The sequence below is a fragment of the Misgurnus anguillicaudatus genome, chromosome 7, assembly GCF_027580225.2.
Source record: "Misgurnus anguillicaudatus chromosome 7, ASM2758022v2, whole genome shotgun sequence".
NCBI classification, from domain to species: Eukaryota; Metazoa; Chordata; class Actinopteri; order Cypriniformes; family Cobitidae; genus Misgurnus; species Misgurnus anguillicaudatus.
This window is the reverse complement of record NC_073343.2, coordinates 23,262,071-23,286,722: the sequence shown is the minus strand read 5'-3', so window position 1 is coordinate 23,286,722 and position 24,652 is coordinate 23,262,071. Positions and strand designations below refer to the sequence as shown.

Sequence of the window (24,652 nt, the reverse complement as noted above, 5' to 3'; positions counted from 1 at the left end):
TAATTATGTCAATTAATATATTTTCTTTAAATAATTTCCACCATATAGTGTTTATTGAGTAATATTTAAATATACATTTTGTTATATTATATTAAATAGATAGGATATATAAAATAAAATAAATAAATCAATATATGATGAATGGTTTTATTCATAAAATTGTCAAAAAAATACTACATTACTTAAAAATTATTTTAACTTTAATTAAGTTAGTGATTTAATTAGGCAATTGTAAGAGTAATTGTGGTAATATTTTTGGAAGACAAAAAAAAAAACAACTGGACTTTTTCACAAAAAAAAAACAATACATTTATTCAAGTGTTCTCCAGCACAAGTACATAAGGAGCCTTTTTTCTTCGTTCTGGGCACATAACAAAAGAAAGGGGGTGAGGTGGCGCATGACTGCTACATTTGCTGTATGAGCTGACTGCGAAGGAGAAAAGGCTTAAATAAAAGCGTACATGACACAACAAAAGTCACACGTATCAACAGTGTCACTGAGATATACAGACAATCTGTTAGGAGGGCAAAGATGAGACTGTTACAGCCAAACACATATACCCGAATGACAGAAAATTGAACAAAACAGAAACAAATAAAGTAAAAAAAAAATGAAAACAAAACAAGATGGAGGGCTGGATATATGGCATGGAATGTAGGACTTAGAAGCAATTCTGCATGGATAATAAGCAAGTACATGTTAACAGCAAGAGTTACAATTTTTTTTGTTATTTCCCATTATGAGTACATGATTTCCCACAGATAAGCACCAACTACAGCAATGTCTATTCTAAAACAATATAAGAATCTTTCATCATTTATCACTTTTTTCAAGTACAAAGTTAAAATGCCTTTGTTAATATCTTTATATGACAGAGTAAAATAATAGTGCTTCTCCAGTACTACAAGAACCCCTCCCTCCAAAAAAAAAAAAAAAAAAACTATCATCATTGTCAAGACACAATTATTTCTTACCAAATAATATATTTTTCTCAATTAGATAAAATGTTTAGCACCTTAGGAAACACCTATGACCCCTCTCTTAGTACTTAAAAAAGAATTAAAAAGCAAATTGAAACACACTTTAGTTTGTAGGGCTGTGCAGTAAAGATGGGACCGTTAAAATCACTTAGCAAACTCATTCTTTCGTTTACCCCGCATTCGACAAATATAAATATGAATTACAAACGACACGCAGTCATAGCACCCTGCTGCTTTATAGCTTATGTCAATTTACCTGTTGCCATTTTGTCAATTATCTCCCCCCTCGTTGCAATTTGAGCGCCGTTTTGATATATATTAGCAAAGAATTATATTTGTACATCTCATAGGTCATTAAAAAAAGCAACAGACAATTTCTATGTACAAAATGTACAAAAAAAAATCTGGGCGATGATATAATTTGAAAAATAAAGACACGTTGCTGAGCATGAAAAATGTTTAAGGTATGTAAGCAGTGCAATGCAGTAAATAAGAAAAATGATTTCATTAGAGCCCATTTCTGACCAAATTTAGCCTTATCTATTACATAGCTTGCGTGTTATAACTAAAATATTGACATGGTCAACATCCACCATTGGCAAACATAATAATGTTTTCAGATCTACGCTAGGGACCAGACGTAGTTAACAACTGTGTGATGTCACATCGACATCCCATCTGCGAAAATGACTAGTTTTCTACAGGGATATTTCACAGACACACTCACTTTGGGATTATATACCAGTAGAACCATGAGCATACACTAATATCTCGACGCGAGTTATGATAAAGCGACTCTGTAGCACATGAGAACATGAGAGGGGTGGTTATTTGAAATCTGCCCCTTCACCACCAGCACGACAGATGGAGGATTTATTCTATCCTAGCTCGTTCTTTCACATCTATTGGCACAGCCCTACTGTACACAACAAAGTATTACCTTATATAACGGCAAGAGTTTCACATCATTTAACATAACCAATAAGAAACAATTCACGAGAATCAAGAGGAAAAAATATCAAAGAAATAAAGAAGTATACATATACAAAAGTGCTCGGTATTGTTGGTAACACAGCACAAAAATTGCTATAAAAAGGTAGAATAACATTGTGAAGCCGCACCTTTAAAGTTTTGCACCTGACTGAGAATAGCCTGCGGAGGGCCACGGCTGAAGGCTGATTCACTCGGCCGACTAAAGGACCAATGCCAATCCTTGCTGTGGCCGCAACGCACACTAAGAGTTGTACAGTAATAATTCTGGCCTGTGTGATACTAGAAAAAGTAGCTCACCACAGCCTTTGATTTCAAGGTATGGATGACAAAAAACATCACCGCCCATGTGTTTCACGCGCTTCGGTCGCAGGCATACCGGGCTGTAGGAAGCAGATCTTGAAGATTGAAAGGCTGAGGCGTTTTGGAAAAGAGCACCAGAAGATATTGTACAAAAAGGCTGTAAAAGATATAAAATGAGATGTGGCAGACCTGTCGTGACCTGTAAATTTTTTTTCTCCAAAGTTGTAGCGTCATTCGTTTGACCTGGCGACGGTACAAAACGTGACCCCATCATGTTTCGAGTAGTAGCACCACATGAGTTGCAATGTTTTTCACCACCTTGAAGCACCATATTGTCACCTATTACAGCAGTACCTTTTATTACCTTCAGTTGTGTATAGAAACTGTAAACAAAGAGGTATTTGTGATCTGGTGTTTTGGATTGGTTAAGACAGAACTCCCCTGACACTTTCGAGAAAGCCTTTATCCGCTCTCACGAGGCTCGGCTGAGAGGATACAGAGGAGAATCGTATCGATCGGCACCCCGATTCTGCCCGATGAGCACAGAGGAAGTCAAAATGTGAACTTGGGCTAACTTAAAATGTTTCCGTCTAGTTTATGCCTCTAATTGTTATATCGTCTCTCAGTGCCTTAAAAAGGAGGCCATGTCTCAAGTATAGCTTGCACACATAAATCAATTCAAATAATGGATAACACTGCTAAAGTAAAACGATAATAAAAAATTAAATAGAATTAAAAAAGTCAATTATTCCAAACCAGAGGAAAAAACATGAAATATCTTTGCTGATGTTGAACTTGCAAATAACGTACAAGAGCTCGATTTCAAGGCTCCTGGTATTACATCGGTTTAGATTTCGTCTGTATTGTGTTTGACTTCAGACGCAGGCGAAGTACTCTTTGAGTGGTGCAAACAAGTGGCGAATGACAGGGACACTCCACGACCGTCCCAGAAGCCTCTGCCTGGCCAGGCGGCTCATGTTTGACACGTCTGTGTAGTGGACAGGGAAGCCAAACACCCTAATGTCCAATAAAAGGAGAAACAATTAATTAATTTTAACAAGTCCATAGTTATTTGTTATGTGACAGGTGTATGATGCTTTTCCAATAAAATGCAGTGGCAGCCGGTGACTTCCTTTTCGAGGGCACACAATGCAAAGCTCGTCAAAACATATATATATAGCCCATCATGTGTGGCTCGCCGTGTCAAAACATGTGTTCAGCGCATCATGTGAACTGTAAACATATGTGCATCACATCAAAATCAGTGCCCGCTGCAGACGCCTCAAAGAAATCCATGACAAAAGAAAAGCTCACGTTTGTCAAATACTCGCTTAAAGGAAAAACACCAGTTTTTTAATATTTTACTATGTTCTTACCTCAACTTAGACGAATTAATACATACCTATCTTTTTTCAATGCGTGCACTTAATCTTTGTACAGCACGTGGCGAATGTGTTAGCATTTAGCCTAGCCCCATTCATTCCTTAGGATCCAAACAGGGATGAATTTAGAAGCCACCAAACACTTCCATGTTTTCCCTATTTAAAGACTGTAACATGAGTAGTTACACGAGTAAGTATGGTGGCAAAAAATAAAACGTTAAGCGGATAAAAAATGAGAACTCCACTGTACGGCGGAAGAGCACCCAGTTTGCAACACTTCGACCTCGACGCGCTGTAACATCATCACTCCTGACTACGCCCCCTCTCGCTCAAACTTCTGTTAATATTACTGCGCCTGAGGTTGAATACAATATAGTATACAATATAGTTCTAATTTTTTACCAACTTAAAAAAATGCCGCATTTTATTTTGTGCCAAACTTGCTCATGTAACAATCTTTAAATAGGGAAAACATGGAAGTGTTTGGTGGCTTCTAAATTCATCCCTGTTTGGATCCTAAGGAATGAATGGGGCTAGGCTAAATGCTAACACATTCATGGCATGCTGTACAAAGACCAAGTGCACGCATTGAAAAAAGATACGCATGCATCAATTCGTCCAAGTTGAGGCAAGAACACAGCAAAACATTGAAAAACTTTGATGTTGTCCTTTAATCTCATGTGTATTCAGAGTTTAGGGTTAAGTGAGTATCTTGGGAGTATTTTGTGAACGTGAGCCTCTCTCCTAACACAAACCCCTTCGACGCGTATGCAGCAGGCACACACCTTGACATGACACATGCCTCACATAGGTTCACATGACACACCGAACACACACTTTGACACGACAAGCCACACACACATGACACTCCGAAACACATATTATGAATTCATGCCCCTCGGAAGAGAAGCCACCGGCCGCCACTAATAAAATGTGATCCTGCCTGGGAAAAAATTCTAAATTCTACATCAAATAATTCTACATAACGTAAAGAACATTCTTTGGAAGTATAACCTTGATATATTTAATATTCACTAAGGTCAGTCATGTCAAAGATTGAAATTAAAGTGAAATCAATGTATGAAATCAAACTTTGATGTTTCTAATTTTATAGCCAGGTTTTCACAGGCAGGGTCACAAATGTTCTCCAGAAAAAATCATGCCAGCAACCAAACAACTACTATTGAGATAAACTTGAATGGTAGCTCTCTATCTGTATTATAAGCCTTGCTGGTTTTGCTATAGGAATAGTTCACCCCAAAATTAAAATTATTTTATAATTAATTCACCCACATGCCATGCAGGTATATAAATCCTTGGCTTTTCCTAGATTTATAATTGGTTTTTCAATGGCAGTCAACATTTTAATTATCATTATCTAAATAACTCCAGTTGGTTAATACCTGTATACTGTATCTTTTATCCACATTGTTGTTTTTTGTGGAGAAAACAAGTGATATTCTGAGCTCATGTGGCATCAATACGTTGTGTTTTATTATACTGGTAAATTCATGGTAATTTACCCAAATTACGGTGTAAAAGAGGCTATTGTAAACATACAAATCAGTACATTAAGTTCAAATATGGGTGCACACCAAAAGGTTGAATCTCACCTGTTCCCCGTGTCTTGTGATGACAACTAGTCATAAGACACACAAACCAATAAGATTTAAATGTATGCCTCAATATTTGAACTTACAGCACTGATGATTAATATGTTATGTATTGTGTATCAATTAAGCTCAGAATATTAATTGTTTTCTCCACAAAACATATGGTTTCACCTTAAAAGACATATATTAACTAGGGATGCACCGATAGGATTTTTTGGGCCGATACCGATTCCGATTTAAACAGACAACTTCTGGCCGATACCGATATTAAACACTTGTATACAATACTATACAGTTGGTCTATTAGCTAGTTTATTTCTGCATCAAATTATTTTTACCAACATAATAAGAGAGGCACAAATTAAGCTAAAACAAATATAATAAGACAGCATGACAACCTTCAAAGGTGGTTTTTGCTATTCAGCATTTATTTTATTAACAACATCAACTCATTTTTTACATATAATGGATTTCTTTATGCAGTTAATTAATAAACAATCGGTATCAGCCTTTCTCGTGCTATTGCTGATATGCCGATGGTTTCAAATTCATCAAAAATCGGCCGATAAATATCGGTGGCCGATACATCGGTGCATCACTAATATTAACCCATCATTTGGATTCCTTTATTGATGGATCTATGTGCTGTTTTTATTTCTGACCACCATTTAGTGGAATTACAAAGCTAGAAAGAGCAAGGATATTATTTACTAAAACGTCAACATGATTTAATATGATACAATCAATATGATTTATATTTGGATATGTTAAAGGCATTACCTCTCCATCTCAGTGCACCACAGGATGTCTTCTTTTTCATTCATGAATACAGGAAAGTGCTGGTCTTTGCCCTGCTTTATGGAATTTGACCGAGTGGTAATGGTTCTCACTTTATCAAACTGTTAAAGGAAAATGCTGTTTGATGTACTAGTTAAAGCTTAATGCAAAAACCAGTCAATGGTTTGCTAAGAAGGTGGTTTACCTTTGCCGTCCTGCCATGCTCCAAACAGTCTTGAAGGTCCAGTTTATCCGAGCACATGGCGCTCAATGGTCTGCGAGGATATGATGAAATACGAAATGTATCATTTCAATACTTCGATAAGGATGTTAAGCACATGAACAGAGAAAATCAAGTTGTTCAAGTCTAACTAACCTGTTCATGCCGGGCAGGTTACCCCAGAAGTATCGAGCTCTGTGGGCAGCAGACACCTCTTTGGCGTCAATCATAACTGGATTACACTGAAATAGAGGTTTACATGTAAACACCTTAATTCAAATATAACACACAAGACTCAGATAAAATCTATCATGAGGTGCATAAAGGGGCCTTTACAACATTTAAAGGAATTGGTCACCCAAAAATTAAAGATTTTTTAATTATTTACTCATGTATTGTTGTTCAAACCCAGATGGCTTCCATTATTTTTATAAAACCTGTTCTTATGCATTCAGAACACTTGAAATATATGACAAGTTGTTTGAAGTTATTTAATGAAACTTTTAAGGATTAAAAGTGAGTCTCGATGCAGTTAACGAGACACGCAAGACCAACGATCATCTTACCTAGACCACATGGAGCCTGACGCCATTTTATTGTTTATATTTAAATCAATCTCTATAATTAAAGTGATGAATTCTGTCATCATTTACTCATCCTCGTGTTGTCCTAAACCTGTATGCATTTCTTTTTTCTGATGAACACAAAAGAAGATATTTTGATAAATGATGGCAAACACACAGCACATAGTGACCATCGACTTCCATAGTAGGAAAAATTATTTTGGAAGTATTGTGATAAATGATGAAGAAAATATTTTGATAAATGATGGTAAGCACACCGTCGACGGTACCCATTCAATTCCATCAAATTTTATATTCCTACCATGAAAGTCAATGGTCACCACCTGCTGTGTGTTTACCATCATTTTTCAAAATATCTTATTTTGTGTTCATCAGAAAAAAGAAATTCATACAGGTTAAGAACAACATGAGTAAATGATGACATAATTTTCATTTTAAAGTGAACTATCCCTTTAAGCTCAAAATACGTATCACAAACGTATCAATTTGCTTCAAAAGACATTTATTAACCCATCAGAATCTGGATTTCTTTTTCTGATGATGGATGACCTTCAAACATACAGCCACTATTCAGTGCCATTACAAGGCTAGGAAGAGCCAGGATATGATTTAATATCTCTACTTGCCAACTCTAATTGTGTTTGGCTGACGAAAGGATGTAAATTATGGGTGCAGAGCCGGCACAAAACACTAAGCGAAATAAAAGCGTCTGTTTAGGGCCTCGTGGCCACCAGGGGCCCCAAGAGTGCTGCTGCAATACAGCGCAACAGCGCTCCTCAAAAAGTGAGGCGGCCAATCAAAAGAAAGAAGGCAGGAGTTGCTGCTTACAGAGCTTTAGTTTCAAAGTTAAAAGAGTGCAGATGACATCAGTTGCTAAACATTCAGTATTTGAGTGATAGATGTGTTAAAGACTGAAAGTATTATCCAATGATGCAAACTATAAAAAGTTGCTTTAGATGGAAAATATTTGTGATCTATGTAATTTACCAAAAGCAGTAATGGAGCAAGTTTCAGCATTTTATTAGGGATAGAATTAGGTAGTAATGTGTGCATTTTAATAAATTTTATGGTTTCAGGGGTGCAAACTCATCAGGGGTGAAAAAGGTGACAAAGACAAAAGCGTTAAAAAACATACATATATATATATATATATATATATATATACTGTGTTTATAGGTTGTGATAAGCATATTGAAATAAAAATCTTATTTCTAAACAGTAAAATGCATTTAACAATAAATTATATTAGAGAAACTAAACTATGTTCCCTTTCAGTTGGTCACTACGACGTCATGTCGTGACCGACAAATTGGGAACATGCCTCGCGGGACCAATCTACTTCGAGAAACTGCGAAAACGCCTATGAACTTGGCATGCAGATATTTGCATCTGCCTGCGCCACCCCACCTCTCGGGTATTTAACGAGAGGCAGGTGCGTTCCCAATTCATCGGTCACGACGTGACGTCTCCGTTCCCTTCCTTCAGGAAACGAGGGTTACATACGTAACCAAGACATTACTTTATTTGTCCATTTCTTTACGTCTGTTTCTTAAAGATTTACCAAGTGTCTATAACCTTTGCATGTTAAGTCCCAATGTGGTCTGTGCTCAAAATATAAAGGGGCAGTTCACCTAAAATTGTACTGAAATTGTTATCAAATGCTTTTATTATCACAACATACAACAAGGTTTGATTTCTTTTTTTAGACACTCCAACATCCCAAACATAGCTAAAATTAATAAAATAATGTATGTATGTATAATGTTAGATTTATAGTGTGTAAATAATCAAGCATTGACAATATTGGGGTCACTGAGGGCAAAAAATTCTGAACCCAAAATTCTGCTTAGGGGCCTAAAAAGGCTTGGGCCGGCCCTGTTTGGGTGAACTATTCCTTTGAGCTAAGTCAGTAGATGATGGGTTAATCTTTTCTAGTACAGCAAGCCCCGTCTACCACAAGAGAGCAGCAAAAACACACAGGTTGGTATCAAGGTGCAACCGCAAACATAATGGTACATACACGACAAAGCTTCACGAAAAGCTTTGATGTATGGATTATAAATAGCAGTCAACATGAAACACCTTTTACAACCCAAAGTGACACTGAATGTCAGTGACTGACAACCACAGCCCTCTTAGATTCACTTTCACTCTATGAAAAAAATACAACATCGACATTTCTAGAAATTTATACAGAAAATAGAATGATTTGAAACAGCATGAGGGTTATTAAACGATGCCTGAATTTACATTTTTGGGCAACCTTTCCTTTTAGGTATGTTAATAGGCTACATTTCAATTTTATTTAGATTTGACACACACCTCTAAAAACCGAGAGATGTCCCTCTTGTCGCTGACACCCATGGCCACCACGTTCTCAAAGAGCCAGAAGAACGGCCTGTTGTCTCCCTGTTTAGGTCGAGCTTCATGTAACAGCCGATAAAACTCAAAAAATAACCGTCCTGTGCCCTCTATGAGAGTGTTGGGTGACAAAAACAGACAGTAAAGAAAGCTCAGTACAACATTTTGACATTAAAAGTGTGAGCAGTGATATTTTAGTATCTGTACATTAAGTTTGCGGAATTTACAATTATGTCATATTGAAATGGCTGCAAAAGCTAAATGGCACAGCTATATACAGCCCTACCATAGAGACCTTTTCTTGCTGGATTCACGATGGACAGGTCATTGCATGGGCTTCCGCCTATTACAAGATCAAAGGGACCCCACTCTTGGATCTGTGAAGTGTATATAAAAGAAAATGTTGTGAAAAAAACTTGGCATTGAAATATATCATTGTTGTCGTCTGATAAAAAACATGCCCTTCACTAATTTTCATCCAAGCTTTCACAAGGTTATAAGGATATGATGACAGATAAAACTTTTTTCATATCCAGAGCTTCCACAAGTTTTTGGCAACACATTTCTGGCACAATTTCTAACTGCTGGATTATACATAAGTACATTTAAGTGAGGCAAAGCACGTTTGTGGACACTTACGTGTTTACGCGTGACGTTCCTCACGTCACCCACATACATAATGCGTCCCTGGTGCCGAACAATGCCCACGGTGATGGAGTCCTCGCACACTTCTGAGGCTACGTATCGCTCCACCTGGATCCCCAGCTCCTTTAGCACCAGCAGCCCTGAATCACAAAACAAGCATCATGGCGATCACAAACAAATTTCTGTTTTTAATAATTACGCACATTCCTTAATCCAGTAGTTATCAAACTTTTTCACTCCGTGACCCACTTAGACAGAAAGTATCTATTTTAGCACCCACCAAAATATTACTTAAAAATATTAATAAATACAAAAAGAAATGTGTTCTCTTTAAGGAGATAGCAGTTTATATTTTATTGGCTATGTTTACATGCACAAAATTTTGTCAATCAGACTGAATATAATCCGATTGAAAGCCACGACAATACAGTGTACATGAACCCTAAACATTGCAATCTGATTACAATGTTTACATGTAAATCCGAACCAAACGTCTGCGCAAGCGCACAGCCAGGGTTGCCAGATTCGCGTATCAAAACCAGCCCAATGGACATTTAAAACTATCCAAAATGCATCTCAAAGACTATTCAGAGCCCAAATACCAATAATTAATTAACGAAATCCTTCCATCTTTAAGCCGCAGAAAAGCCTAAATCTGAATTCCGCCATAACGCAAAGGACTTGGCAACTTAGCGCACAGCATGTCCCGACTAGTTCACGCTTTATCCCTGTATAAATCTACAAAGTTAAAGTTAAGTTAATAAAAAAGACCAAGAAAAAAATACAACCTACCTACACAACCCCTGCTGTGCTCCTAAGTCTCGTCTCGAAATGTTTTCTAAAGGGCAATTTATAGTGGTGCGTAGGTTCTACGCCGTAGCTACGGCGTAGGCTATCCGTAGCCTGTGCGTAGCTCTGCGTAGGCTGACGCGCACCTCGCAAAATTTTTAACAGCGCGTCAGTTCTACGCGGACCGCAAGCGCTGTGATTGGTCCACCAGAACCCCTCCAGTCAGGTAAAAAAAACTGCGTCATAGGTATTTCCGTTTGCGACAGTGAAAACAAAGAATGGCCAAGTTGAGGAGTGATTTAACTCAAGCTGCTACAAAAGTCACTGTTTATTTACATCCATCATTGCTGGTCTTCTCAAATTATAAACAAGAAGTTGCTGTTTCTTCTTCGTTTGTGGCTTAACTTGCCAAGCTTCTTCTTCTTCGGCGTTCACACTGCTACTGTGGTTAAACGCGTGGTTACTGCCTACCAGCGGCCTGCACGCTTGTTTGCACGTCGACGCGGACGACGACGCAAAAGTATAAATGAAAACCGACGCGGAACCTATGCCATCGCGGCTACGCCGTAGGACCTACGCACGACTATAACGAGCCCTTAAGAGAAGACGTTCAGCCTCTGGCTATCAACGGCAAAACTTTATGCAACTCCTGCTACGCTCGCTCCAACTAGGCTATGAGAAGAATCAACAAAGGTCGCGCACTGTTGCAGTGGTGGTGACGTGATGGGCCAAATGTCATATATTGCGCGTGTAATGGCAATTTGGGGCGTGCACACGAAAGCTTTTGCGCACGAGGCTGGCGCATGTTTTCAATTGATTCCAATGGAAACTCTGCGTTTTTCAAATAAGCCGGCGCTTGGCGATGAGCGTCGAGAGTTGAAAGAGATTTAACTTTGGGTGAAAAGCTCCGCTCGTCAATGTCAGTTTTCACACAGCAGTGGAGGAGGGGCGGGACAAGTATCAAAACAGCCAACCGGCTTACAGCTCAAGTATCACAGCTAAAAAGCGCTCGGCTGAAAAAACAGCTGGCATTTGGTGTCCTCCAGGCATTTTCAGCTGTGTTTAAAAGTTCTGGGGTGCAAAACCCACATACAAATTTTGCATATATTTTCATTCGCACTACTACCCCCCCGCACGGAGTTAATTATCCGCTCGCATCCCTGCCCGTTAATTTTATGAATGTCACGATCCACCCGTTTGAGACACTTTTATGCGGGTATCCGATCCGTTGCAGGACTTTGGAGGGACCTACTAGTGGGTCCGACCCACAGTTTGAAAACTAGTCTAGCACTAAAAGTCTGGAAATACGGATTGCCAGAAAAACACGCCATTGGCAGAGAAGCATTTTCTCTTAATTTAACTTGTCAATGGTGGGGAAAGAGTTAATAGGTAAAAACTCTTTTTGGGTCATTTCACTAAAACAACCAAGTGACTTAATCGTCTTGAATTCCACCCCTATGTTTTACAATAAAAATCACATTCTCAATAACTATTATTATAAAAATAATTTTACCATGACTATTTGGTTAAGTCTTTTTAATTTTTCTTTCCAGTCACAGATATGCATACACTGGATCAAGATTTAAGTGCAAATGGATCAACACTGCAACTGCAACAGTAGTTAAATCTCACAATGCCATCGCACATTAAAGCATAGGCGGTACAGCGATATCAACCAGCAATGGCGAAGCTAAGTGCACTTTAAAAGCCGGGGCGAGCGTAACGCGATCAGCTCTATATTCTGCTGAGACCACAAAAGGGACGGCGGACATTCTTCACTAACCTGTTGCGATCCCATCAAAAAGTGACAGGACACGAATGGGTTTTCTTTTCTCTGCCAAAACGGGAGGGTAGAGCCTCGGTGGTTCCTGTAAGAGAAGAACAGGGGTCAGAGAAGAGGCATAGAAAGAGAGAGAGAGGGGAAGTGATAGAGAGACCCTTAAAACACATTGGGTTTGTAATAAAAGAACACCTGTCTGTACATGCCGTCTGTAGGTAACAAAGAAGCCCTTTACCTTAAATAGTCCAGTAACAAGGGATTATTGTTAAGAGCCTGTACGGTAAACGAGGTATTGGGGACCGGTTTCATTAACTATAACTGGGGCTGCCTATCTGTGGTCTTTAATAATGTTACTAATAACAGTTGCTGACCTGTACTGTAATCTGTATGGAGCGTGTAAGATAAAACCGAATGTTAAGATTTGTATTCTGAATCACAATGTGCCGTGACTATAACACTATTTGGCTGCTCTTTCACATGGGCCGTTTGCCAACATGATCTTAATGTACATGGTCTGGAAAGTTAAGGGTTTAGGAGATGTAGCATTACATAATAAAACTGAAACCATTACCTTTGTAAACCTTATCTGGTCTCGTATCTTAAAGCAATTTTATCAGCCTTTAAAGGAAAACACCATCTTTTTCAATATTTTACTATGTTTTTACCTCAACTTAGACTAATTAATACATACCTATCTTTTTCAATGTGTGCACTTTTAATCTTTGTACAGCGCGTCGTGAATGTGTTAGCATTTAGCCTAGCCCCATTAATTCCTATGGCTCCAAACAGGGATGAATTTAGAAGCCACCAAACACTTCCATGTTTTCCCTACTTAAAGACAAGACTGTTACATGAGTAGTTACACGAGTAAGAATGGTGGCACAAAATAAAACGTTTGTTTTGGGGCCATAGGAATGAATGGGGCTAGGCTAAATGCTAACACATTCAAGAAGTGTTGTACAAAGGTAACAAGTGCATGCATTAAAAAAAGATAGGTATGTATTAATTCATCTAAGTTGAGGTAAAACATAGTAAAATATTGAAAAACTGTTGTTTTCCTTTAAAAACGAGATTTTCAATGAACATCCCATATTCACTTACAAAGTCCTGATCGTGATTGTTGGCAAAGAAGCGCTGCAGTCTGCTAGGCCAGTCGGACCGACGCTCCAGCAGGCCGTACTGACCCTTTGGCCCACACATGTAGCAGTTCCACGGGTCCTCTTTTATAGCTGCCTGTGCCGCGCCGGGCCCCACCCACAGATCCACACATTCCACACAGAAACACCTGTAAAAAAGCACAAAAAAAACATCACCTTAAAATATAATAGAGATAAAGGTGACCCTGACGCTGTAAGCTTCAATGGCTGTCTTACCTGCAACAGTTATTGTTTCCACACATGAGCACTTCTCTGCCTCCACAACAGATGGTACAATAGGACTGGTAGCCGTCGTCATCATATTGATATGCACATTCCAGAAAGCAGTTCTACGAAAATGCAGATGCTGAAATATTAGCTAGCAAGTATCGAGTATGAGTATAGGTCACATTATATATAACATATTATTTGTTTTTAAGTGTTAATTTCAGTGGCGGCCATTAACTTCTCTTTCGAGGGGACACAATGCGAAGCTCATCACAACTTGTATTTAGCCCATCATGTTTGTGGCTCGTCATTTCAAAATATTTGTTTATCGCCCCATGTGAACCTATGTGCATCACGCATCATGTCAAAATAAGTGCCTGTTGCAGACGCTTCAAAGGGGTTTATAATGCTCGTGTTTGCCAGATACTCGCTTAATCTCATGTGTAATCAGAGTTTAATGTTATGTGAGTGTCTTGCGAGTAATTTGTGAAAGTGTGCGTCTCTTTTATCATAAACCCTTTCGACGCGTGTGCAGCAGGCACGTATTTTGAAATGATTCATGATGCACATGACGAGCAACACAAATGACACATTTTGATTTCGCACCCCTCGGAAAAGAAGTCACCAGCCGCCACTGGTTAATTTGGCAATCAGAAATACTGTCTATTTTACAATTAGGATTGCAACAACTAATCAAATATTCAAAAAAGTGTATAATAATCAACAGTGGGAGATGCACAGCAGCCCGCCTGCTCCATACAGTGTGGGCTCCTTGTTTACACACAGCACAAGGCAGCAGGAGATACATGACGAAATAAGACAGCACGATGATTGTCAGGAAGATGGGGAAGACAAAAGAACAATGTTTGTTAAAGGGATAGTTTACCCAAAAATTAAAATGATGTCCTAATTTACTCATTCTCAAGTTGTTACAAACCTGTATAAATATATTTGTTCTGCTGAACACAAACTAAGATATTTTGAAAAATGTTTGTGACCAAGCAGATCTGGGGCACCATTGACTTCCATAGTCAATGGCTTGTGGTGTTGAAATTGACACAACGTGAGCGAGTAAATTATGATTATCATATATTATCAACTATTATTGAATATTAGATGAGTTGTTGCAGCCCTATACAATATCATAAAGAATTTATATGCGTAGAGGTGCAGAATTACCAGCAATAAATAATTTATTTTATATAAAATTTTAATTTTTATAGGTTTAAACATTGAAATTCCAATCAGGGAGAAAAGCGTTGGTAACCAAATAACAATGGCCCATATTGACTACCATTGTATGGACACAAAACCTCAAAATACCTTATTAAAGGGACACTCCACTTTTTTTGAAAATATGCTCATTTTCCAGCTCCCCTAGAGTTAAACATTTGATTTATTACTGTTTTGGAATACATTCAGCCGATCTCCGGGTCTGGCGATACCACTTTTAGCATAGCTTAGCACAATCCATTGAATCTGATTATACCATTAGCATTGCGCTAAAAAAATAACCTAAGAGTTTCAATATTTTTCCTATTTAAAACTTAACTCTTCATTAGTTACATTGTGTACTAAGACCAACGGAAAATTAAAAGTTGCGATTTTCTAGGCAGATATGGTTAGGAACTATACTCTCATTCTGGCGTAATAATTAAGGACTTTGCTGCCGTAACATGGCTGCAGCAGGCGCAATGATATTATGCAGCGCCCGAAAATAGTCCCCTTGGTAACCTTCAATAGCAGGTGTCTATTTTCGGGCACTGCGTAATATCAATGCACCTCCTGCAGCCATGTTACGAATTCCAAAATGGTAAAAATCAAATGTTTAACTCTAGGGGAGCTGGAAAATGAGCATAAATGAGTGGAGTGTCCCTTTAAAGGCAGGGTCCATAATCTCTAAAAGCCAATGTTGACATTTGAAATCACCTAAACTAACACGCCCTTACCCCAATAGAATCTGGACCTTCTTTTGATAGACCCGCCCCACACATACATATTCACATAAGGATGTCGGTTAGTAGACACGCCCCTTACTGCTGATTGGCTACAAGTGTGTTTTGGTAGTCGGCCCGACTCCCTTTTCCAAAGCGTTTTTCAGATATCGTGCACTCCATCTTGGAGTTGGTTGTTGGACCACTGTGAATTGGCCTTTAGTGTTCAACAGATAAAGAAGTCACATAAACGTATAACTTGTGTACTACAGTATACAAGAAAAAATGTGGACTCATTTTCAGTTAACTATTCAATCAATTTGATAATTTCCACAAAAGTTGTGTATAAATGCTTGCTGCTGTAAGTGTCACAACCCAGCAAGCAATTTTTGGCTAAAACAAGGCAAAATTTGAGCTGTCAATGAAAGTCTCAGTTTCTCAGTTTTTGCTTGCTGGGATATATCATATGTGAAGTGAATCTTCAAATATCAAACTGGCGTCTGCCAATAACATAAATGGAAAAGATACAAACATTACAAGCATGCAAACAAAGCAGCCCTAAGGAAGTAGGAAACAGGAATTTCCTGGCTTTTACCTTACAGCTTTGGCACATTCCTCCTATAAAGAGCGGGTGCTCCAGGGAAACATTAAGGCTGCCGCAGGAGATGCAGATGTCTAACAGTGTTCAGAGACAGAGAGAGAAATACAGAGAGATTACCTGAGGCTCCACCATTGACAGCAATGATATCACAATGTATAGGTGTATCACATACCTTCAATGTTTCTACATTTTTGACGAACTTCGTATACAAGTCTCTCTAAAAACAAAAGAATAAAGAAAATGTGGTTTAAAACTACTAGCATTTCAGGCATTTGAAGAGCATTAAATTCTCTTCAAATGGTTTGTGGAACTTCAGCTGGCCTAACTTATGATATAACTCAATGTCAACAAGATGTAATTTATTAGAAACACAGCTGTACTCACTCACTGAAAAAATGTTGCAAACTGTAGTGCTATAACTAGAGCAATGTACTTATTGGGAGTATAACATTTAGCAACATCACAGATATTGCAGCAACTAACTGATAGAAAAACTGATTATGAAAGTCGCTGTCAAGGAACATCATTATCGATTACTTGGTCTGCACACATAACTTGCCTGTAGTAATAGTATTAATGTAGTTCAGTAAAACTGTGGTTATAAAGTGAGAAGCGTCTCTCCAAATGAGGTTGCCCACACAGAGTCTGTGAGTTGCCCACCAATGCACATTATTAATAGCCTTCATTTGTTTATTAATATGTTTTATATTAGTTTGGCTTCTTTTATGTATGTTGACATTTTAAACAATGATGAAACATATCAACAAGTAAAATAAGATAAAATCAAGTAAAAGAAAAAAGTTTTTAGTAGACTATATCAAAAAAGTAGCCCACCAGATACAGGCACACCATTGACTTTCATTGTAAGAAAAAAAATATACTATGGAAGTAAATAGTGTTCATAGACTGTTTGGTTACAAATTAAGAGTTTGGTTACAAAAAGCGATAAACGGCAATTAAAAAAAAGTATTCTGTCTTGTATCTGTTCGGTATTAAAAATTAAATTCTTAATTTTACGCAAAATCCGATATTCGCCATGTTATTCTGTCATCTTTTCTCCCTTTTTTCCAAAACGCGATAAACGCCCCTCCTCCTTATCAGCAGAAGGCAATAAATCCGCTCAACCAATCACAGCGCACCATTCCACGCACTGTAAACAACAATGGCGGCCAGTGAATACACAAGGAATGCTAGTTTTCCTCATATACTTTGTACTTCATGATCAACAAACAAACAAAAACTAAATAATACGTTTGATGGCATTGATAAACCTGTGGTGATTTTCTGTGATGGCAAAGATACGTAAGCCATCAAAATCAAATAATTGAGACTGAAAAATGCCGGCTGTTGCTTGTTCTCACACTACAGCATCAAGATTCTGTCATGCTAACACATTGACACCAGAGATTTGATAAAACTTTCCATTATTTTACTCAAAGCCAACGAAAATCGAGCAGGACCAAAACATTTTACAGCTGATCGCTGTCCCAAAAGTTCAGCGATGACGTCCCAAGGATAACAGCAGCAATGACAGTGTTCTTAATATGACAAAGTAAGTGTTTTGATTAATGCCATTAATGTTTATTTTTTTAATCATTGAATAGCTCTAGTCAACTAAATGAATATAACATGGCAAAGTTGAATGCATTATTGCATTTTGTGGAAAAATATTTTTTTATAATAAATCTTTGAAAGCCACAATCACTTCTACCATTGCAGGACGCAAGTGCAGTATGAGAGCGTTAAAACAAATGTTTTTGAAGGATGCAAAAATGGTGTTAACATTGGTAAGTTACTTAAATGTATGTAAATACTGCAGTTTCATATAAAAAAGGATTAAATATTGTGCTTTGTTTTCATGTGTTGAGAAAAGCATGCCCTGATAGGTTATTGAACACTAACTTTAAATAAAAAGAAGTTAATAAAGCCTGTTCTGGGAGAAGAAAAATATAAGACTGTTATCCATACTAAACTATTTTAAGTGTGAGGAATCTCTTGGTTAACCCACAAAAGAGATGTCTGTGGTTCTTGTTTCCCTCCGTTTGATTGGTTAATAAAGCTCCCTGCTGATTTAACAGCCCCTTTCATTATAACTACTGTTACTCACCGTAAGCTCTAAAATATAGGAACTAATTATAATCTTTAACATTTGCTTTCATACTACATTGCTACAAAAAAAAACACAAACAAAATATTAACACTAAACCACACTAATTTTGCTAGCATAGTTGGTTGTTTTCAGACACATTAGGTCCTGTGGAAATGTCACTTTCTTAAAACACAATTTTTTACATTTTTCCTAATGCACTTATATGTGAGGCTGTTTACATCTGGTATCAAGAAACGTTTTGGTTGATCGGATCACAAGTAGACGATGCTAAATACAAATGTAATCGGAGTGTGAAATGTTTTCAGCTCGTCCAGTTTTGACCACATCCAGTCGAAAATGCATTCGACCGGATTGCTTTTGTGGTGTAGACGCACGCGCATGTGGTCGAATATGTTCAAGCAGCCACAAAAGACAGCGGACTCTCTGTCTATTGATCTAATGTAATGTAACGAGCACTATGTTTTTACATACGGACCTAGGGCTGGTTACACCAGCTATGTGTAAGTTACAACGTAGCCTAGTTACGACGTAAATGGGCACTAAGTTACAACTTACGCACTACTAAATGTTTTTGCGTTGCACCATTAAACTTAGTTTAAACAAAACAAAACGTTGTAACAAAATATTTATGGAAGCCTCTGTCCATGAATAGCGGTCAGAAAACGGTGTCAGCCAGATTAGATCACATCAATGAGCTCATAATTGATTATGAAGATCCGCAAGTTCGTCAAAGAGTTTTCAAGAACTGTTTTGTTTTCTTTGTATCCATCAATTAAAATAAGAATTTCTTCATGACTGAAATTTTTCTTGTTAATTTTCTCCTCCATGTGTGGGATAGATATTTTCAATTAAAAGTGTAATGTTTTGAGTTCGTTTGCTTTAACGTCTTTTTTAACTTTCAGTTTAGGCCAGTCAAGAATGAGTTTAAAATTACGCGATGTTCAGACTACTTCCCGTTTACCTATTAGAAGGCTTGTGATTGGGATAAGAAAAATAGACGTCATTCTATGCGACAACGCATTACTTTACGAAGAGCTTACGACCTACTAGCTACGTTCTGCCTTAAGAACAAATGGTGCAACCGAATAAGTACAGAGTTAGTTATAAACTAGCTAGTATTTACTAAGCCTCTAGTTTGGATTTTACGTCCCAGTTTAAGTAAGAACTTACGAACGACTGGTGCAACCCTTCCCTGACTTCTAGCGCGAACCCAGGGTGTTCGGTGTGATCTTTATTGTGGTTTCATACCAGCCACGTTTGAGGCGTCCAATTCGCATCTACCGCGTTTAGTTTGCCGCTTGAACATTTTGAGTTTACTCGCTTCATTCGCACGTGAAAGACGCATGTGAAATTCTAGTCATTGAGACATTCACGCGTAAATTCGCGTCATGGGAGGGCCTTCCATAGGCTTCTACACCTCCGCTCGGTTCCTGTAATCATGTCACTACTAGAGCAAGCTCCTAATTGGTTAATGCGGCGTGGTTTTCCGCCAAAGTTCAAAATTTTTAACTTCAGCATTTCCCGCGGCAATGCTTAATTCGTGCCATTCGTGCGACCTAGATGGGCGAATGAGGCGGAATCGTGTCTACCACGCCGCACTAAACGCCTCATTCGCGCTGCGAGACCTCCAGACACACATCAACATGTCTTTACATTGACTTAACATTGAAATCACTCGTGTTTGATGCCTCTAACGCGGCTGGTCTGAACGCAGCATTAGGCTTTTATTGATAAAACTGAAGCGGCTGCTCTCAGCCTCTTTTATTTTTGATTAATTTTGCGAGCGTGTAAAAGTTGCGCAAGCTTATTTCATCAATTGCTCTGAAATATCAGAGAAAGTTTCCCTTAGCCTTCCTGAAAAAGGCCAAAAAAATGCCTAAAAAGGACACAAATTGTACCTACTGTGTTGATTGTATCTTAAAACGGTTTACATAATTCAAATCACAAGAATTTTAGCTTTCCAAAGATATGTTACATGTTTAGCTTTTTGTTTTTGAGTTGTTGTATTTGATGAAGTTTTCTGTCAAATAATGCATTGTCCCTCCCACGGTACACTGGAATATATGTGTAGAAAAAATTGTGCAACAACACAATCAGCGGACTCTGACCTAATATAAGTGTGCATCAATTGAAACCTGTCATTTCTCCCGCTCGCGTTTAAACGAAAGCAGAGGGACTCGCCCACAGTCCACCCCACAGTTGAAAGTGGACAAAAAAGACGGATTAAAGTCTCTCTCTCGTCCACTTGTGATCAGATCGACCAAAACGACAAAAATCTTAATTCCAAGTATAAACAGCCCCTGTAAATGTCAGACAGTGTGCACTACAGACTTGCATCACAGAGGAATTGGGATATTTAATAAAGCATGAACATATTCACAACGTTCTCATTTTTCTACCAAAAATGTAATTGTGTTTGATAGAATTAACACTAGGACATTAAGGTCTCTGTATTTAAAGAAACACATCTGACACATTTGTTTTAAACTCAAGAAACTTTAGACTGTGTATGTTAAGGTTTGATTTTACATAAATTATAAAATGTAGACGTTTTAACAAGAGCCAGAATTTATGAGCAATGTCACTTTAACCCTGCAGGATTAGAAGCAGCCCCTGTGATAGGTGCAGACACACCCTCTTGTGTTTACCCTGTGAACGAAAGCGATAATCCAGATTTAGCACGAGTGGGTGTGCGTTTACAACTGAGAACTCTTTAAACTCTCTGACCCTGTTCAGTGAGAGTATCAGCTCACCTCGAGTCCTCTCGTCAATGATGTCTTTGACCTTGGGTTTCTCTGTGGCTGTGCTTTTGCGGGGCTTTTTTGCTGGTGGGGGCGTGTAAGCTGCTGCCTCTGGCTCCACCCACATCTCTGGGTACACTTCCTTATATGGGTTCCGTTCCTCTGAAAAAGAAATTGTTTACACGTTCGTTAATGGCCCCACGGTTCGCCACGCATGCGATTCGCGGATTAATGTGATTCTTACAAATGTTAACACTCAGGCAATTTTAAAAATTTTAACCGCAAAAGTGAACAGTTTTCTGTACGCACAGACGCACGTGCAGTTAAATGTGTCAAAATCCAATTAGAAGTTATCATAACTACGCCCTACTCCCGCCAAAATCAGAACTTTAAATGTGTAACCTTTAGAGAGAGTCGCTCTACTGTGTCTCGAATAAATAGTATAGTGTAGTCGAATAAATACACTTGGCCAATAGAGCAATTATAAACAACACCCCTGACCACTCGGTGAGTTTCACATCTTTGTAAATGAAAGTTTAATGCATTTTAGGAAGGATTGTTCCCGTGCACCTATGCAGCCATTTTAGAGGTGGGAGGTGATACAATAATCTCCCGAAAATTCTTGAGCCAGCATCATATGTCCAAATTTCAGTTAAAACCATTCTATTTCATGATAAACAATCTGAAAACAGGGCTTTAAGTGTAAAATACCGAACTTGTCCTTTAAAACTAATGCCATTAATCGGAGCGATTTATTAAAGCCCTGAAATTTCCTGCGTGCCATGGAGCGGGAACAACACACTTACTGGTTTTAAACCCCTGCGCACCTAGCAACCTTTCTAGTGCAAGGAAAATTCAGAATAAAATGGAAGAATTTCCTGGCCGCTCTGTTACAATAAAAGTTAACAGCAACTAGGTCTGTTAAGCTTGAAAGTTACATAAAATACCTAAAACAAACTAAATAGCTAAAAAAAGTGTGCAAACTACAGTCAACACTGCAACAAAAGGTATCGTTTCTATATTTATCAGAATTTTTGTCCTAAAAAGTTGTGACACAATGCCACAGTAGATTCTATTTTAAAAACGGTTTCTATTTCTGCAATGACCTGGCTGACAGCTTTGCCTACACAAAGATCTCATTCAGTGAAAGTTTTAGTGATGCATCGATGTATTGGCCACCGATATTTGTCGGCCGATTTTTGATGAATTTGAAACCATCTGCATATTGGCAATAGCACGAGAAAGGCCGATATCGATTGTTTATTAATTAACTGCATAAAGAAATCCATTATATGTAAAAATTGAGATAATGTTGTTAATAAAATAAATGCTGAATAGCAAAAACCACCTTTGAAGGTTGTCATGCTTTCTTATTATATTTGTTTTAGCTTAATATGTGCCTCTCTTATTATGTTGGTCAGTTGAATGTTAAAGGCGGAGTCCACGATGTTTGAAAAACGCTTTGGAAAATTAGACGGGCCGACTACCAAAACACACTTATAGCCAATCAAATCAAATCAAATGCCGGGTTGCGTATGTGTGGGGCGGGTCTATCAACAGAAGGTCCAGATTCTATTGGGGTAGGGGCGTGTTTGTTTAGGTGATTTCAAATATCAACATTGGCTATCGGTGCATCCCTAGTTCTACACATTATTAATATTAATATTAAAAATATATAACACATTTGCACAAGGAAAGCAATAAAACCTGAGGATGTATGCCTGTTTGTGTGTCTTACCTTCAGGTGGCTCGAGGCCTTTAGGTCCTGTGGGTTGAAATCCTGTCATGGCCCATTCAATCATCTGTTTGTTTTGCATGTCTACTGACTTTGAACTGTCGGTGTCGTCACTCTCTGGACAACCAAGAATGGTTTTGCCCGCTCTAGTGCTGGCTACCTGTTTGGAACGGCATCAAAGGTTTTGCTTTAGACAGATTTTGACTAAATTGGAACTTAACCTTGTTAAAACTCTATTCTGTAGCATTAAGGCAACAAATGAATCTGTACCTGTAGCACCTCGAAGATGGCTTTCTTGTACATAGGTTGTTTATTGTAGGTTGGCTGGTGAAAGGCGTTTTGGAAAGAACTCAAAGGCAAAAGTTTCTCAACACAGACCTACCGAAAAAGTTGAAAAGCAACATTTAAAGTAGGGCTGACAAAAGATTAATCGCGATTAATCGCACACAAAATAAACGTTTGTTTGCATAATATATTTGTGTGTGTGTTGTGTGTAATTATCATCTATATATAAATACACACATACATGTATAAGAAAAATGTTATTTATGTATATTTTTATTTATATATATATATATATATATATATATATATATATATATATATATATATATATATATATATATATATAATATAAAATATATTACAATTTATATATAATATTATAATATATAATAAATATTTATATACATGTAAATGTTTCTTAAAAACATATATGCATGTGTGTGTATTTATTAATACAAAATAAATACACACAGTGCATACATATATATTATGCAAAAACAAACTTTTATTTTGTATGCGATTAATCGCATTTAATATTTTGACAGCCCTAATTTAATGCAATTTCCTATCAAATTACCTAGCACAGATAATAATAAATTAAAAAAAAACTTGCCACTGAAAACTTTTATTTTGTATGCAATTGATCGCGATTAATCTTTTGACAGCACTAATTTAAAGCAATTTCCTATCAAATTACCTAGCACGGATAATAATAAATAAATAAAAACTTACCACTGAAAACTTTAATTTTGTATGCGATTAATCGCGAATAATCTTTAGACAGCCCTAATTTAAAGCAATTTCCTATCAAATTACCTAGCACATATAATAATAAATAAATAAAAACGTACCACTGAAAACTTTAATTTTGTATGCGATTAATCGCGATTAATCTTTTGACAGCCCTAATTTAATTAAAGCAATTTTCCATCAAATTACCTAGCACAGATAATAATAAATAAAAAAAAGCTTACCACTGAAAACCTTTATTTTGTATGCAATTGATCGTGATTAATCTTTTGACAGCCCTAATTTAAAGCAATTTCCTATCAAATTACCTAGCACGGATAATAATAAATAAATAAATAAACTTACCACTGAAAACTTTTATTTTGTATGCGATTAATTGCGATTAATCTTTCGACAGCCCTAATTTACAGCAATTTCCTATCAAATTACCTAGCACAGATAATAATAAATAAATAAATAAACTTACCACTGAAAACTTGCCATCACCAAACCAACTGACCCATCTGGTGCCTTCGGCCGCTCGGCTGCGACCGGTCATCAACCAAGACACAATCCGTCCGGGCCACCAGGAGAATCCACGTAACTTCCCCCAAACCAACTCGCCAATGCCAAAACCTCGGCCATCCTGTGTGACACAGTACTAAAATGGATCACAGAGCCAAATCTTTGGTATTTTATTAGGTTTGCAAGCTGTTGATGTGTCTTCT

The 24,652-nt window shown here is 37.6% G+C and overlaps 1 protein-coding gene across 7 annotated transcripts in view; it reads right to left on the bottom strand.

Annotated features, from left to right (window-relative positions):
• Nucleotides 1-133: 133 nt before the first annotated feature.
• The window catches only part of dnmt3ab (DNA (cytosine-5-)-methyltransferase 3 alpha b), a 63,572-nt gene continuing 39,053 nt past the window's right edge, over nt 134-24,652 (bottom strand). For 5 of the 7 annotated variants that reach the window (XM_073869615.1, XM_073869612.1, XM_073869616.1 and 2 more), the window contains 16 exons: nt 24,412-24,570; nt 23,181-23,288; nt 22,914-23,070; nt 21,188-21,337; nt 16,497-16,541; nt 16,319-16,398; nt 13,799-13,911; nt 13,527-13,710; nt 12,429-12,513; nt 9,851-9,996; nt 9,498-9,588; nt 9,173-9,321; nt 6,423-6,508; nt 6,252-6,321; nt 6,050-6,168; nt 134-3,291 (listed from right to left, as the gene is read on the bottom strand). In XM_073869615.1, the coding sequence (XP_073725716.1) occupies nt 3,150-3,291; nt 6,050-6,168; nt 6,252-6,321; nt 6,423-6,508; nt 9,173-9,321; nt 9,498-9,588; nt 9,851-9,996; nt 12,429-12,513; nt 13,527-13,710; nt 13,799-13,911; nt 16,319-16,398; nt 16,497-16,541; nt 21,188-21,337; nt 22,914-23,070; nt 23,181-23,288; nt 24,412-24,570 (1,884 nt within the window). In that variant the 3' untranslated portion in view covers nt 134-3,149. The remainder of the gene's footprint in view (nt 3,292-6,049; nt 6,169-6,251; nt 6,322-6,422; nt 6,509-9,172; nt 9,322-9,497; nt 9,589-9,850; nt 9,997-12,428; nt 12,514-13,526; nt 13,711-13,798; nt 13,912-16,318; nt 16,399-16,496; nt 16,542-21,187; nt 21,338-22,913; nt 23,071-23,180; nt 23,289-24,411; nt 24,571-24,652) is intronic. The other 2 variants (XM_073869614.1, XM_073869613.1) reach the window with 2 other exon arrangements.